Below are 14,831 nucleotides of genomic sequence, written 5' to 3' on the forward strand. Positions count from 1 at the left end.
ACTTGAAGGCGAGTAAGTGGTCAATAAATATTCATTTTTGGGTAGACTATCCTTTCAAACCACTTTCTTTGACATGAACTCACTCTGTCATCCTTTTTAGGAAGTTGGTCACTGATGAGGGACTTGGTTCTTCTGAGGAACCAGCGTGAGAGTTTTTTGGCAAGTTCCTGAACTGCTTTCCGGCCTTCTGCAAGAGCTCTTTTAGTCACGGTGTGCTTCTGCCCCTTCTCAATGGGGTCTGAAAACCGGTTTTTAAAAGCTCCCAGGGAACCCAGGCATCTAGGAACAGCCCTGTGACACAGATGTGATTTTTAACATATGAAGGAAGAAACTATTATTATCATAAGATATATAGAGCATAATGGCTTTCTCAAAAAAGCAGGGACTGTTGCCCACATCAAGTTGAAGGTTAAAATCAGTGGTTCCTACTTCTCACCAGTTCATAACACACCACAGCTCCTCCAGGTTGTTCTGAAGGATAGTTCCTGTTAGTCCGATTCTCACTTTACATCTCATCTGCTTCATGGCCTGAGTGATCTTGGACTTGTGGTTCTTTATTTTGTGAGCTTCATCAACGATAACAGCAGCCCAATTTATACTGTTGATCAAAAAGCATTTTGAAAGAGTTGTTTTTTTGAGGTTTAATACAAAAAAAGCTCTATGGTTTAATGTTTTCCCAGTATTGGGTTGCAGCTAGAAGGGCATCCACTGCTTAAAACATATGCCAGAATAGTTGTCAGTTTAATCCGCTGTGGCGACCTCTGATAAATCAGAGACTAAGCCAAAGAAACAAGAATGAATAAATGGTTTATTGTTTGAAACCAAAAATAAATAAGACAAAATAATACAATTGTTTTTTTTACTATTTTTGTACATTTACTGTTGTTACATAATAATTATTATATCACTGATTATTAACAATTAAAACTGTTTTAACTATTATTAACTATTGCAATTATATATTTTAGAATTTATCATTTAATTAAATAACAACAATGATAATAAAATTATTATTCTTAATAATTTATCATTCAAATACCAGATCACTAGAAAGTAAAATGTTAAAATAAAACAAATAAAATGTTACAAAAGTTTTAATTTGAGTAAAATTAAGTTTTTTAGAATTAGAAAAATTGAGGGGTGGTAACAAATTAAGTTGCCGTAACCAGAAAAATTCTGAAACTGTAAGTAGAAAAATTAAGTTGGTTTAACTAGAAAAAAAAATATTTCTGCAACTAACAAAAAAATAGTTCATTAGAAAAATGAAGTTGGAGTAACTAAAAAATAATTGTTGCAACCTCAAAAATGAAGTTGCAGTAACTAGAAAACAAATTGGTTGCAGTAAATAGAAATATTGAGTTAATGCAACTAGATAAATTAAGTTATGAGAACTATAAGAATTAGGTTGACCTAACTGGGAATAATAAGTCATGAGAACAAGAAAAATTTAGTTATTACAACTAGAAAAATTATGTTGTGCAGCTAGAAAAATAAGTTGCTGTAACTAAAAGAATTTAGTTGCATCAACTAGAAAAAATGAGTTGTGGTAACTAAAAAATAAGTTTGCACAACAAAAAAAGTGTAATAACTAGAAAAGTTGAATTACCTACAAAAATGAAGTTGGTGTCACTACAAAAAGTAAGTTGCTATAAATAGAAACATTAAGTTGTGGTAGCTAGGAAAATTAAGTTAGTGCAACTAGATGTCATTTAACAGACCATTGAATAACTAAAGTTAACTAATAGAACCTTATTATTAAGTGTTACCAATACACCCATATTTAAAGTGAGTGAAGTGTCACAGTTTAACATTTTGCTCAGAAGCCAACAGTTAATGGACATCTTATACAGTTCTGAATGTTTAGTCTAAAATAGAGAGCAGTCAACTTTGTTGGTATGCAAATAAAGATAACATGTGAACTTATTTAATCATTTATTTTTTAGGTTGTGCATTTACATCACTTATGTATTTCTGGAATTATCAAAAACATCAATACTTGATAGAAAAAAAGAAAACAAACAGCACAGTAAACTACACAATAACAAAACCAGTACTCAGTAACACTACCTGTTGAACTGGTCCAAACAGAGTCTGAGGGTCTCAAAAGTTGTAAGGGCAATTTCACATCTTCCTCTCTGCACACGTGCTAGTTCTTCATCTTTCCTCACACCATGAACAACCACGACTCGGAAATGACCCCAAGTGTCTAACTCATCTTTCCAGTTGTAGAGAACAGAGAGCGGAGCCACTATGACAAAAACCTCAATGGAGACAAACAAAAACACTTTAATGCACAAAATAAAAGAAACATTAGCCATATGATGCTATCAGACTTTTTTGTAGCTATAATTATAAAAGCTTTTATCACAATATACAGTTTTATCACAATAGGATTGAGTAAACAAGTGTTTCCAAAAAGTTATGACTATTAAACAAACAAACATTAATAAACTCACAACAACAGTGAGCAATTGCAATATTATTCACAAAAGTTATGTTAATGTGAGTTTAAAATATTCAGCTTCGGTTATTAAACATTATCTAAAAAATAAACCACCTTAGATTAATAAATGCTTAATTGTTTTTATTATCAATTTAATTAACTAATGCTAAGAAATTGAGTTTTTTTTGTGATGTGCTAATTAGCAATAGGCTTAAGAATGGCATGTCGTAGGCCAGATTAACATGTCAAAATGTTTGTTTGAAAATAAATAGCCTATTTAGTCTTGAAGCATTTGATGCTGTGATGAACAACACTGCAAATAAAACAATGTAAAAAGGTATATAGTTTATGCAAAAAATTACGATTCACAGTATACTGAAGTGCACACAATAACATCATGAATAGTTTGCATGTTCATCATCACAATTTAACATATAACTGAATATCATCACATGACTAATTACAGGGTTCCCAAGCTACGAAACATGCTCCCAAATACAAACAAATTCCCGTACTTTTCCATGACTTTCTCTGACTAAAAAGCATGTGTCACCTTCTGAACTCGTTCTGATGGTTTTTGTGACAGCAAAAACTGAGGCCTGTTGTTCTCAACATCTTTCCATGTACCCGTTTTCTGCAGAACTGCAGCCAAGAAGCCAATGACCTAAAATCATATACTGTATGTTAAACAAAAAGCAGTCTTTACTATGTATACTCTTTAGAAAAATGTGTGTGCTTTTACCTGAACAGTCTTTCCAAGCCCCATATCATCACCCAAGATGCATCCTCTGGATTTGGCATAGTTTTGATAGATGAATTTAATGCCTTCTCGCTGGTAGTCCCGTAAATACCGATTGATGGTGTACGGAACTTTTACATCACTGCCTGCCAGCAGAAATGCTTCAGAGGGGCCTGGGGGCGTCTGGTTACTGTGAAAGAGGGGTTTTTCATCCTCAAAATGAGGAAGGGGTGTTCTGGCATCCTGGCACTTTGTAGATGAGTCTTTCTCTTCATTCATCTCCATATAGACAGCACTCACACCAAACCAAGTGCTAACTAAGTAATGATAGCATGTTTAGATGTAACCGACTTTTCCTTTGTTGCACTATAGATGAAGTCATTCTGGAGTTGTGTATCAACCTGCAAAACAAAGGCAGCAAAATATGTTTACAATCATGTTCTTCTTATATTGAGATCTAAAAAATGGTTTATTGTTGTCACCATCTACTCACCACTGTTAGCATGCTTTTTATTACAATGATAGTTGATGGTGACTGAGTCTGTCATTTTAATACCTCCAAGACACTGCAGGTCAAAAGGGTAAATAATGAACTAATAGTTATTATCCCCATACCACCACAGTTGATTGATTACTTTAGAGTCCACATGAACCACTGCTGCACGATATAGAAAAAATCTAACATTGCAATATTTTTTCTTATTCTGCGATATATATTTTGCGATATGAATACAATTTCACTTAGATGTGATGAATTTGTTTCTATGTTTATTTGTTTGTTTGTTTAAAACTTTATTAATCCCCTTGGGGCAATTCATTCTGACATGGTGGTGTTTCACATATAACAAGATGACACACTTAACAATAAACTTCAACACCTAACAACAGGTAAAAAAAAAAAGAAAAAACGCATACTAATCCATCGATAAACTACACTTATTACGTAACCTAACTGCTTCAGGCACAAAAGTAAATTCTATAATCACCATTGGAAAAGAATTGATCATTTTAGATTGATTGGGATGATTCTGTATAGTGCATAATATATATATATAGGGCTGCCCGATATTGGAAAAATCTAACATTGCGACATTTAAAGGCTTAACTAGTCTAATTAGGTTAACTAGGCAGGTTAGGTTAATTAGGCAAGTTATTGTAAACAATGGTTTGTTCTGTAGACTATCTAAAAAAAAAAAAAGTTTGCTTAAAGGGGCTAATAATTTTGTCCTTAAAATGTTTTTTAAAAAATTAAAAACTGCTTTTATTCTAGCTGAAATAAAACAAATAAGACTTCATACAGAAGAAAAAAATATTATCAGACATACTGTGAAAATTTCCTTGCTCTGGTAAACATCATTTGGGAAAAAATAAAAAACAATTCAAAGGGGGGCTAATAATTATGACTTTAACTGTATATTGCAGTATGATTATAATTTCACTTAGATGAGTTGAATAACTATTTGAAAAGAATGTATCATTTTAAATTGATTCTGTATAAAACTGCATAAAATATAGACAAATAAATAAAAAAGATACAACTTAAAAGATTTGTATTTAAATAAAGCGTTTTAATGTTTTTAATAGAGTTGAACTGTACTCGAATAATTAAAAGTAAAATAACACTGCATGGTCTTCTTTTTTAAACAATTCAATAAAATTAATTGTTGTTAATTTGACAAAGGTACAAACGGTAGTTTCTTAGGCCTGAATGCTTTTAAAACCTTCACAGTCTCAGGCCTCAAAAAAACACTAGCAATTAATAAATTCCAGACTCAACATGGCATTTACTCACGATGTGACTATTGTGAATCATTACATTGCGATATTGATGCTGAAATTATATATTGTGCAGCCCTAATGTAAACCAAAAGTTGCTGCAACTTTTATTTCAGCACAATGACATATTTCTAACTGAAATTGAATATTGAGTAGGGGGCGAGGTTTATTTATGTGCTCCTCTCATATTTGACTCACAGCAAACTAATGGTTGAAAGGGTTTGGTTAAGTGTATAACTCACACAAGCAGTCACCAGAGTGGATGAAAATGGTTACATTTTGATCATAGATTACCAAAAGAAACATATTTTTTCAGTGGATGAATTTGCACATATTAATTGTTATAATATTTCACCTTAAGATTAACAATGTGTGCTAGCAAAATAAATTTTGTAAAATTAGATTTTTATGCAGATTTTAAGCTTCAAAGTTTTGTTTTATGTTTAAATATGCAAATAAGGCACATTTATTAAACATAAAATACAGTATGTATTAAACTGTATACATAAATATACTATAAAACCCTGAAAATTTAAGGAAGTCAGGTTCAAATTTTGATTTAAGTGGCCTTGACTACATTGTACTTGCATAAAAAAATTCAATGTATGTACTCATTCAGAATGTACAGCAGAACACTTCTGGTGGATATACGGGTAGGGTTAGGGCCAGGTTTAGTTGTATATGTAGGTTTAAGAGTGGGTAAAGGTGTAAAGGATGGTCAACAATATAATTAAAAATGTAATTTCAGAAATTAATTACAGATTAAACTACATGCAGGTATTTAGTCAATCATAAGTACAATGTAAAAACACAGTAAGCACATTGTAACAAATGATTTATTTTAGTGTTATTACATGGCCACTTATAAAGAAGGACCAAAACTTTTTTTTTTATCTTTTCAATACTTTTTTTATGTTTTTGTTTATAGTTCTAGTAATTTATATCCTTTTAATTTTTCACAGTACATTTTCACAATTTCTTGGCATATTTAAATGTTATAAATTCAGACAACTTATGTATGAGCAATGAGCATATTCCTCTGTACAAACGGAAGTTTGATTTAAGGCTCAGTGCAGGTAGAAAAACCCTACTGCAATTGAATAATAATATTATTTATTATAATTAATTACCAACACAAACATACAATTTAACAAATAAGAAACAATTAATTGTGGATTTTGATATTCCATTAAACCAATACATAAGCAAATCAGGAAAAATAGAAGAAATTCTCAAAAAAGTCTCAAATCTCTCAATTTAAAGGAACATAAAGAAACAGCGTTTGTGTCGTCAGTGTGTCGCCTAAATGAAGTTAACCTGCTTAGGAACGAGTAACTTATGACAAGTCCTTAACGTAGCTAGCTGTCTCACTTGTGATGCTGTTTAGTCTGATATTAATCAAAATAATTGTGAACGTAAACCGACAGCATGTGGTAACGTTAAATTTGTTGTTGTTTTATTTGTTGTAATCACTTTAAATCGCTAACGTTATTCAGAAAGTCATAAACTGAAAGTCAGTATGTCTTACCATCATCAATTGATGTTAGCCTCGCTGTTGTTCCAGTGGTGATCATGTATTTCTGGTGCCTGTAATGTAGGATATGAAGGTTTCTGAGTGACTGTGAGATAATCAGGTATGTTTTCTTCCAAGGAATTTGATTTCATTCTCATCAGTTTAGCCATATGCTGCACGCAGTTTCACAACAGAGACGTTTATTTACCTATCAGTGAGTTCAGAGCAGCACTTTCCATACTGACGTTAAGCGTGAAATAGACTACACGGTGTGAATGAAATGAAATTAAATAGAAATAATAAATGATGTCATTTTTTTCTAAATAAAATAAACGTTAACTAAAATATTAAATATTCCAGGCTGGTCAAGCTGGTTTAGCCTTAGCCTCAACTAAGACCAGCCTGGAAATGGCCAAAAAACCTGTAAAACCAGGTTTGTCTGCCAGCTAAAACCAGCCTAACAGTTGAGACTCGTTTAAGTTCGTTTATATTTAGCAGGGATTATTGTTATTTTAGCTAGTTATCAAGGATATATGTAAAATTTCTTATCTAAAGTTAACATAAAAACAATACATATTTTTAAACGACAATAAAAACATAAAAATTCAATTAAATGAATTAATATAAATGTAATATTTAATTTAGTTAAGACCAAATATTTAGTCAATTAAAGATTAAATAATTTACATCTCCTTTAAATCATAAACATATTTCAACTAGTTTAAAAACAAAGTAACAAAAACACAACAAAATTAGCCTACTTAAACCTAAAAAATTTTATGAAAATAATGTTTAAAATAGGGAGTCATGGTGGCACAGTGGGTAGCAATATCGCCTCACAGCAAGAAGGTCACTGGTTCGAGCCTCGGCTGGGTCAGTTGGCGTTTTTGTGTGGAGTTTGCATGTTCTCCCCATGTTCACGTAGGTTTCCTCCGGGTGCTCTGGTTTCCCCCACAAGTCCAGAGACATGCGCTATAGGTGAATTGAATAAGCTAAATTGTCAAAGTGTGAATGAGAGTGTTTGGGTATTTTCCAGTGATGGGTTGCAGCTGGAAGGGCATCCACTGCTTAAAACATATGCTGGATAAGTTAGCAGTTCATTCCGCCGTGGCGACCCCTGATTAATAAAGGGACTAAGCTCAAAAGAAAAATAATGAATAAACTTCTCTACAGTACAGTATACACAAAATGTTTTATATATATATATCATAAAATAATAGGAAAAAATGTCTAATTAGAAAAAAATGCATGAGCTACTGTTTGATGTGAACTGAGGCATCATTGTTCTGTCTGATGCAATGAAAAAAGAAAGGAAAAATCTTCTACCTAAGCACCTGATCAATCATATGCTGACAGCCAGATCTTCAAATCACAATATTTTTAATTGCAGTCATAAACCACAGTTTGAGTCTGGTTATCCAAACCATGACCAGTCTTTTAGCACAACAACACCAGCCTATGACTTCACACTGGAAAACTTTCACTCATTTGTTTGTCATCCTTCTAATGCACTATATCTGCTTTTCACCATGACTAGTCCTCTCTCATGGCCCTCCGCCAGATCTGCTAATTATGGTCAAGGAAAGCGGTTAATGGTTTCATACTCAGGGGTGGTCTGTATCTCTTTAACACATTCATTCAGACTGACCTCACCATTACCACCCATCTAGGGAGTTTTTTTAGCAGGCAAACAGAACCATGCGTTTCAGTGTTATGTGTGACCCAGTGCTGTGCCCACTGCTGTGTAAACCGTCTGTCATGACTGTTTGGGCTTCTTTACGTGAACATCTGCAGCAGCTGCCCTATAAATTTTCAGCGTTGAGAGAGGAGGAACAGAAAGTCATTTTTGACTTGCAGTGTTCCATAGCCGAGCGGACAGAGCAGACATCCACGACTTCAGCCTCTTCTCCAGCTCTGATAACAGTGAACACACGCTCTGTTTTCCTTCGGTGTAAAATATTTGATTTATTTTATTTGATTCCTGAATTGTACCTAATTAATGTAGTTATGGTTAGACACTGCAGGCGGAAACTGATTTTTCATGCAGCTTTGTAATTCTCACATGGTCACCCACTGAAGCTAAGCAGGGCTGTGCCCGGTCAGTACCTGGATGGGAGACCACACAGGACAGCTAGGTTGCTGCTAGAAGTGGTGCTATGCCAATCGCGTCAGGCCCAACTTCAGTCACGCCCTCTGTCAAACGTTGAAGCTGAAGCGCCGTGTGAATGGGGTGTTATAAGGCCAGGGTGCTCAATTTGTGGTCTGTGTGGGTCCTAACACCCCAATATATTGATGGGGACTCATATTGCTCAGTGAGCGACGTCTTTCGGATCAGATGTTAAATTGAGGTTAATCCCAGGCCAAATTTGCCCACTGGCCTCTGTCCATCATGGCCTCCTAACCATCCCCATATAATAATTGGCTTCTTCACTCTGTCTCCTCTCCACCAATAAACTGGTGTGTGGTGTGTGACTGTTTGGCACAATATGGCTGCCGTCCTGTCATCCAGGTGGATGCTGCACACTGGTGGTGGATGAGGAGATTCCCCCCAAAGAATGTGTAAAGTGCTTTGAGTGTCCAGAAAAGCGCTATATAAATGTAAGGAATTATTATTACCTGTCAGTTTTAATGATAAAGTGTTTTTTTAAATACTTCAAACAAAAAATTAAAGCATCCTCACCATTTACTTACACTGGCTTGACATTTTTATAAAATTAAAAATCTTCTGTTGTACACAAAGTAAACAATGTCTGCTTTTCATTCACAATATCATGAAAGAACACTGTAAAAATATGAAATCAGTACAACAAAAACATTCATTCATTTTCTTGTCGGCTTAGTCCCTTTAATAATCTGGGGTCACCACTGCGGAATGAACCGCCAACTTATCCAGCACATTTTTACACAGTGGATGCCCTTCCAGCTGCAACCCATCTCCAGGAAACATCCACAAACACTCATTCACACACACACTCATACACTACAGACAATTTAGCCTACCCAATTCATCTGTACTGCATGTCTTTGTACTGTGAGGGAAACTGGAGCACCTGGAGGAAACCCACGCGAACCCAGGAAGAACATGCAAACTCCACACAGAAACACCAACTGAGCCAAGGATCAAACCAGCGACCTTCTTGCTGTGGGGCAACACCTACTGCGCCACTGCTTTGCCACACCACAACAACAACAACAAACAAAGCATAATCCTAACTACTTTTGCTTTTTCTTGTTCACTCAACTTTTGAAACATCAGCTGCACTGACCTTCAAATTAATTGTCAGTAATACAAAAACATTTAATTGGGTTAACATAAGATTATTTAGTTTTCTGGAGAGGTGAACTACTTTGTAACAAACTTTTTTAGTTGTGCCAACTGAACATTTGTCTGCAGAACTGGAATGTCTGAAGTTGGGTGAACAAAAAAAACAATCCTTATTTCCTTTAGTTTTTTCTTGAGTACTCAACTTTTTTTCACTTTTAATTGATAGGACAGTAGAGAGTATGGACAAGAAAGCATGAGGAGAGGAGAGAGGAGAAGGATCGGCATAGGACCTCAAGGCAAGAATCAAACTGGAGTTCCATGTGTCAACACACTAACCACTACACCATTGGTGCTGACGGACCAAAAACTGTTGAAATTGGTACTTAGAAATAATACCTTATCAGAACAAACAAACATGTTCAACTGAAAAAAACAGGAAGGCATGCTCCACATGTGAAGCATTTCAAAGCATTTTTCTTTGTCCTGACATGTTTTGATCCTTTGTCTTGTGTCCTGTGTTCAAGGTGACCTGAGTTCGATTTTCACCTCAAGGCCCTATGCTGATCTTTCTCCTCTCCACATGCTTTCCTATCTATACTTTCTAATGTAAAAAAGCATGGAGTACTCGAAAAATAAGGATTATGTTTTTCTGTTTATTTTGTTCACTCAACTTCAGGCATTCCAGTTCTGCAGACAAAAAATGTTCAGTTGGCACAACTTAAAGAGATTTGTTACAGAGTAGTTCACCTCTCCAGAAAACTAATAATCTTGTTAACCCAACTAAATGTTTTTTGTATTCCTGACAAATACTTTTAGGTCAGTGCAGCTGATGTGTTCAAAAGTTGGGTGAACAAGAAAGTGAAAGGAAATACGGATTATGTTTTTTTGTTATTGTAGTGACTTAAATTTTTTCAGTGAACAAAATAAATTCCCAAAAGTTTAACGACTTGTGTAAGTAAATGCTGTGGAAATTGTTATTTTTTTGGGTGAACTTCCCCTTTAAAATGTCTATTGTTGCTTTAGTTGTAGATTTCAATGATATATATTTTAAAGGACATTTTCTCAAAGTTCGTTTTTTTGTGCACTAAACCAAAACCTAGATCTGCATTTCAGCAGAACTTTCCTGATAGTTTACTTACAAACATTTGTGTTTTCCCTCTTTTTCCCTCTGCTGTTTGCAGTATTTGCTAAATTATAGTTAAAAGAGATTCCCAAAATCTTTTCTGTAAAAACAAACTTTATTCCTAAAATGTAAAAAAAGGGAAGTTCTTTGAACCATATTTCTATACTGTTCAGATTTTTGTGCTAGAAATGTATGCAAATTAGCTCATATTTAATTAAATAATGGATCATTTGGATATGTAAACATAAGGTTTTATAAAACCTGCACCTCTGTTTACTATTCAAACTGAAGGGCGGCATGATGGCTCAGTAGTTAGCACTGTTACCTCACAGCAAGAAGGTCACTGGTTCAAGTCCCACTGGACCAGTTGGCTTTTCTGTGTGAGTGGGCACGTTCTCCCCATGTTGGCGTGGGTTTCCTCCGGGTGCTCCGGTTTCCCCCACAATCCGAAGACATGCTGTATAGGTGAATTGGATTAGCTAAATTGGCCATTGTGTATGAGCGTGTGTGATTGTGATTGTGATTATGATTGTATGGTGTTTTCCAGTATTGGGTTGTGGCTATAAGGGTATCTGCTTTGTAATAAATAAGCTGTAACAATTGGCGGTTCATTCTGCTGTGGTGCCCCCTGATAAATAAGGAACTAATCCAAAGAAAAATGAATGAATGAATGAATGAAAGAAAGAAAGAATTCAAACCGACTATTTGTACTTGAGTACATTTCTGAGGAAGAAACTTAAGAAATGAAGTATACTATATTACACCTTACAACTTTAAAGTTTTTTTTTTTATAAAATGCACTGTACTGTCCCATGTGGTCGTGCAAAGGTCATTTTTATCAGCAGTTTGAGAGACCACTGAAGTTCCCCCTCACTGCAGATGCTGAATGGGAGATTTGTGCTCTTCTTTTTGCACTGAGCAAATGCTCCATCTGTGTCTCACAGACTTTCTCCCATGAGTCACTCGAACTCAAAAAGCCAAAACCAATTACAGTATGCCAAAAACGACAGTTTTTACATTACAAGAATTGATTATGGAAATTTTAAAAATGAAGGATTTCATTGTTGTTATTGTTTTTATTCCTGTATAAGCTTGCACTATAGCTACAAAGATGTTTTAAGAGGTTGTTGAACACACAAATGTCACTTTCATACAAATATAATAACACAGTAATAACAACATTTCACTATATTTAGTGTGAAATGTCAAAAATGAAAATAGTAATGTCAAAAATAATGTATGTATGAATAAATGAACCAAAAAACAAGCAAATGTAAAAATGCATGAATTGATACAAATAAATGCATAAATGAATCGACGAATTAATGAAAACATAAATTATAAAAACAAAAAGATACTAATGAATGAATGAATAAATTATTAGTATAACAAGTATAATAGAAATACTAAACTAAATTAATAACTAAATTAATGAGAACAAAAAAAAAAGTGAAAGCCAGAGCCTTATCATCCCACAGCCCAAGAATCAATACTCAACAAAACCCAAGCAAGGTTGAGCCTAGTTATTATCTGGATGGGAGACCACATGAGAAAACTTGGTTGCTGTTGGAAGTGGTGTTAAAGAGGCGAGTAGGGGGTGCTCATCCTGAGGTCCATGTGGGTCCTAATGCCCCAATATAGTGAGGCGACACTATACTGTCAGTGAGCATCATCTTTTGGGTGAGACGTTAAATCAAGGTCCTCTCTGTGGTCATTAAAATCCCATGGCACTTCTAATAAAGAGGGGGATGGGGGATATAACTTGTATCCTGGTCAAATTCCTTTTATTGGCCCTTACCCATCACGGCCTCCCTATAATCCCAATACACTGAATTGGCTGTATCCTTGTCTCTCCTCTCCACCTGCAGCTGGTGTTGGGTGGAGCGTTGGCATCATTGTCCTGTGGCCGATGATCCTCACCATGCCCGGTCTTTACTGGTGACTCTCACCATGCCCAATGGCTGCCGGTGACCCTCACCATGCCAGGTCTTTGCTGTTGATCCTCATCCTCCCCAGTTTTTACCAGTGACCCTCACTATGCCCAGTGTCTGCCGGTGACCCTCACCATGCTCAGTCTTTGTCGGTGACCCTCACCATGCCGGTGTCTGCTTGTAACCCTTACCATACCCAGTCTTTGCCGATGACCATCACCATGCCCAGTGTCTGTCGGTGATTCTCACCATGCTCAATATTTGTCAGTGACCCTCACCATACCCAGTCTTTGCCGGTGACCCCCACCATGCTCAGTGTCTGCTGGTGATCCTCACCATGCCCAGTCTTTGTTGTTGATACTCACCCTGCCCAGTTTTCACCAGTGATCCTCACCATGCTCAATGTCTGCCGGTAACCCACACCATGCCCAGTGTCTGTTGGTGACCCTCACTATGCCCGGTCTTTGCCGGTGACCCTCAAAATGCCCTGTGTCTGCCAGTGAGCCTCACCATGCCCAGTGTCAGCCGTTGACCCTCACCATGCCCAGTGTCTGCCGGTGACTCTCACCATGCCCAGTCTTTGCCAGTGTCCCTCACCATGCCCAGTGGCTGCTGATAAACCTCATCATTACCAGTCTTTGCCGTTGACCCTCACCATGGCCAGTGTCTGCCAGTGACCCTCACCATACCCAGTGTCCGACAATGACTGTCACCATGCCCAGTCGTTGCTGGTGACCCTCACCATGCCCAGTGTCTGTCTGTGACCCTCACCATACCCAGTGTCTGACAATGACCCTCACCATGCCCAGTCATTGCTGATGACCATCACCATGCCCAGTGTCTCACAATGACCCTTACCATGCCCAATCTTTGCTGGTGCCCATCACTATGCCTAGTGTCTGCCAGTGTCCCTCACCATGCCCAGTCTTTGCACGTGACCCTCACCATGCCCAGTGTCTGCCAGTGACCCTTACCATGCCCAGAGTCTGCCGGTGACCCTGAACTGGAATTTTACAGGATTTTTGACAATTTTGTGGTTGAAACATTCAACCAAATCTGGCAACACTAAAACAGAAATCACTCGGCCGGATAGTGGAAAAGTGACTATTGTTACATTACAATAATAATAAATGGACTGTAGCCTGTAGCACTGTAGCCATGTGTCTATCCTCCCATTCATACAGTAAATGTACATAAACAAGCAGTCTACCCTAGAAATTCATCACAAGTAACTGCTACAATAATGTTTTCAACGTTGAATGAAAAGAATGATTGTAAGACCCTCTGGGTTTTGTGTATCCCTCCATCCCTCACTAATGCATCCCCTCATATCAGAAGTCAAGACTACAAAATCTCTTTTCTGTCAGGCTAGAAGCTTCAGCTATGTGTGAGGTCCGTCTCTAGCAGATTCCAGAAGTTTTGCGTCATTTCCCCACGTCTCTGTTTGTGTGGTCAGCATCACAGACACACCACTGAATCTTTCAAACAGTCTGAATGAGGTGTCTGATAGAAGCTTAATATTTTTACCGGCCCCTCATCCACAAGGCATCCGTCTTCTTTTCCACACAGATTCATGACAGTGTAGGAAAGAGGCTATATGTAAGAATTGTCATGAATTAATTGCTGTTTGTCTTGCCAGTATGTGAACGAGTTTGTCTGTAAAGGGCCATAGACTGACTTTTATCTGAAGGACATTTTTGTAGAAATCAAAAGGTTGTGACAATGAATTAAATGCTAATAATTCCCTTTCCTTCGGCATAGTCCCTTAAGGTTTGTCACAGCAGAATGAATCACCAATTATTATTATTATTATTATACAACTATAATTATTATTAGCATATGTTTTACGCTGCAGTTGCCCATCCAGCCGTAACTCACTATTGGGAAACAATAATACACTCACGCATTCACACACACTCATACACAATGGCTAGTTTTATTTACCCAATTTACTTATAGTGCATGAACAAACTCCACACAGATATGCCAACTGGCCCAGCCGGGACCCAACCAGTGACCTTCTTGCTGTGAGACGGCAGTG

The 14,831-nt window shown here is 36.5% G+C and overlaps 1 protein-coding gene across 9 annotated transcripts in view; it reads right to left on the bottom strand.

The window, feature by feature from the left end:
• Positions 1-6,735, bottom strand: part of ercc6l2 (excision repair cross-complementation group 6-like 2) — a 34,081-nt gene extending 27,346 nt beyond the window's left edge. For 2 of the 9 annotated variants that reach the window (XM_087263356.1, XM_087263351.1), the window contains exons 1-8: positions 6,680-6,735; positions 6,487-6,545; positions 3,676-3,748; positions 3,186-3,583; positions 2,997-3,107; positions 2,068-2,261; positions 437-598; positions 84-291 (exon numbers count right to left, since the gene is read on the bottom strand). In XM_087263356.1, the coding sequence (XP_087119482.1) occupies positions 84-291; positions 437-598; positions 2,068-2,261; positions 2,997-3,107; positions 3,186-3,467 (957 nt within the window). In that variant the 5' untranslated portion in view covers positions 3,468-3,583; positions 3,676-3,748; positions 6,487-6,545; positions 6,680-6,735. The other 7 variants (XM_087263358.1, XM_087263353.1, XM_087263357.1 and 4 more) reach the window with 5 other exon arrangements.
• Positions 6,736-14,831: the final 8,096 nt, after the last annotated feature.

The sequence above is a fragment of the Danio rerio genome, chromosome 8, assembly GCF_052040795.2.
Source record: "Danio rerio strain M-AB ecotype USA chromosome 8, GRCz13ab, whole genome shotgun sequence".
NCBI classification, from domain to species: Eukaryota; Metazoa; Chordata; class Actinopteri; order Cypriniformes; family Danionidae; genus Danio; species Danio rerio.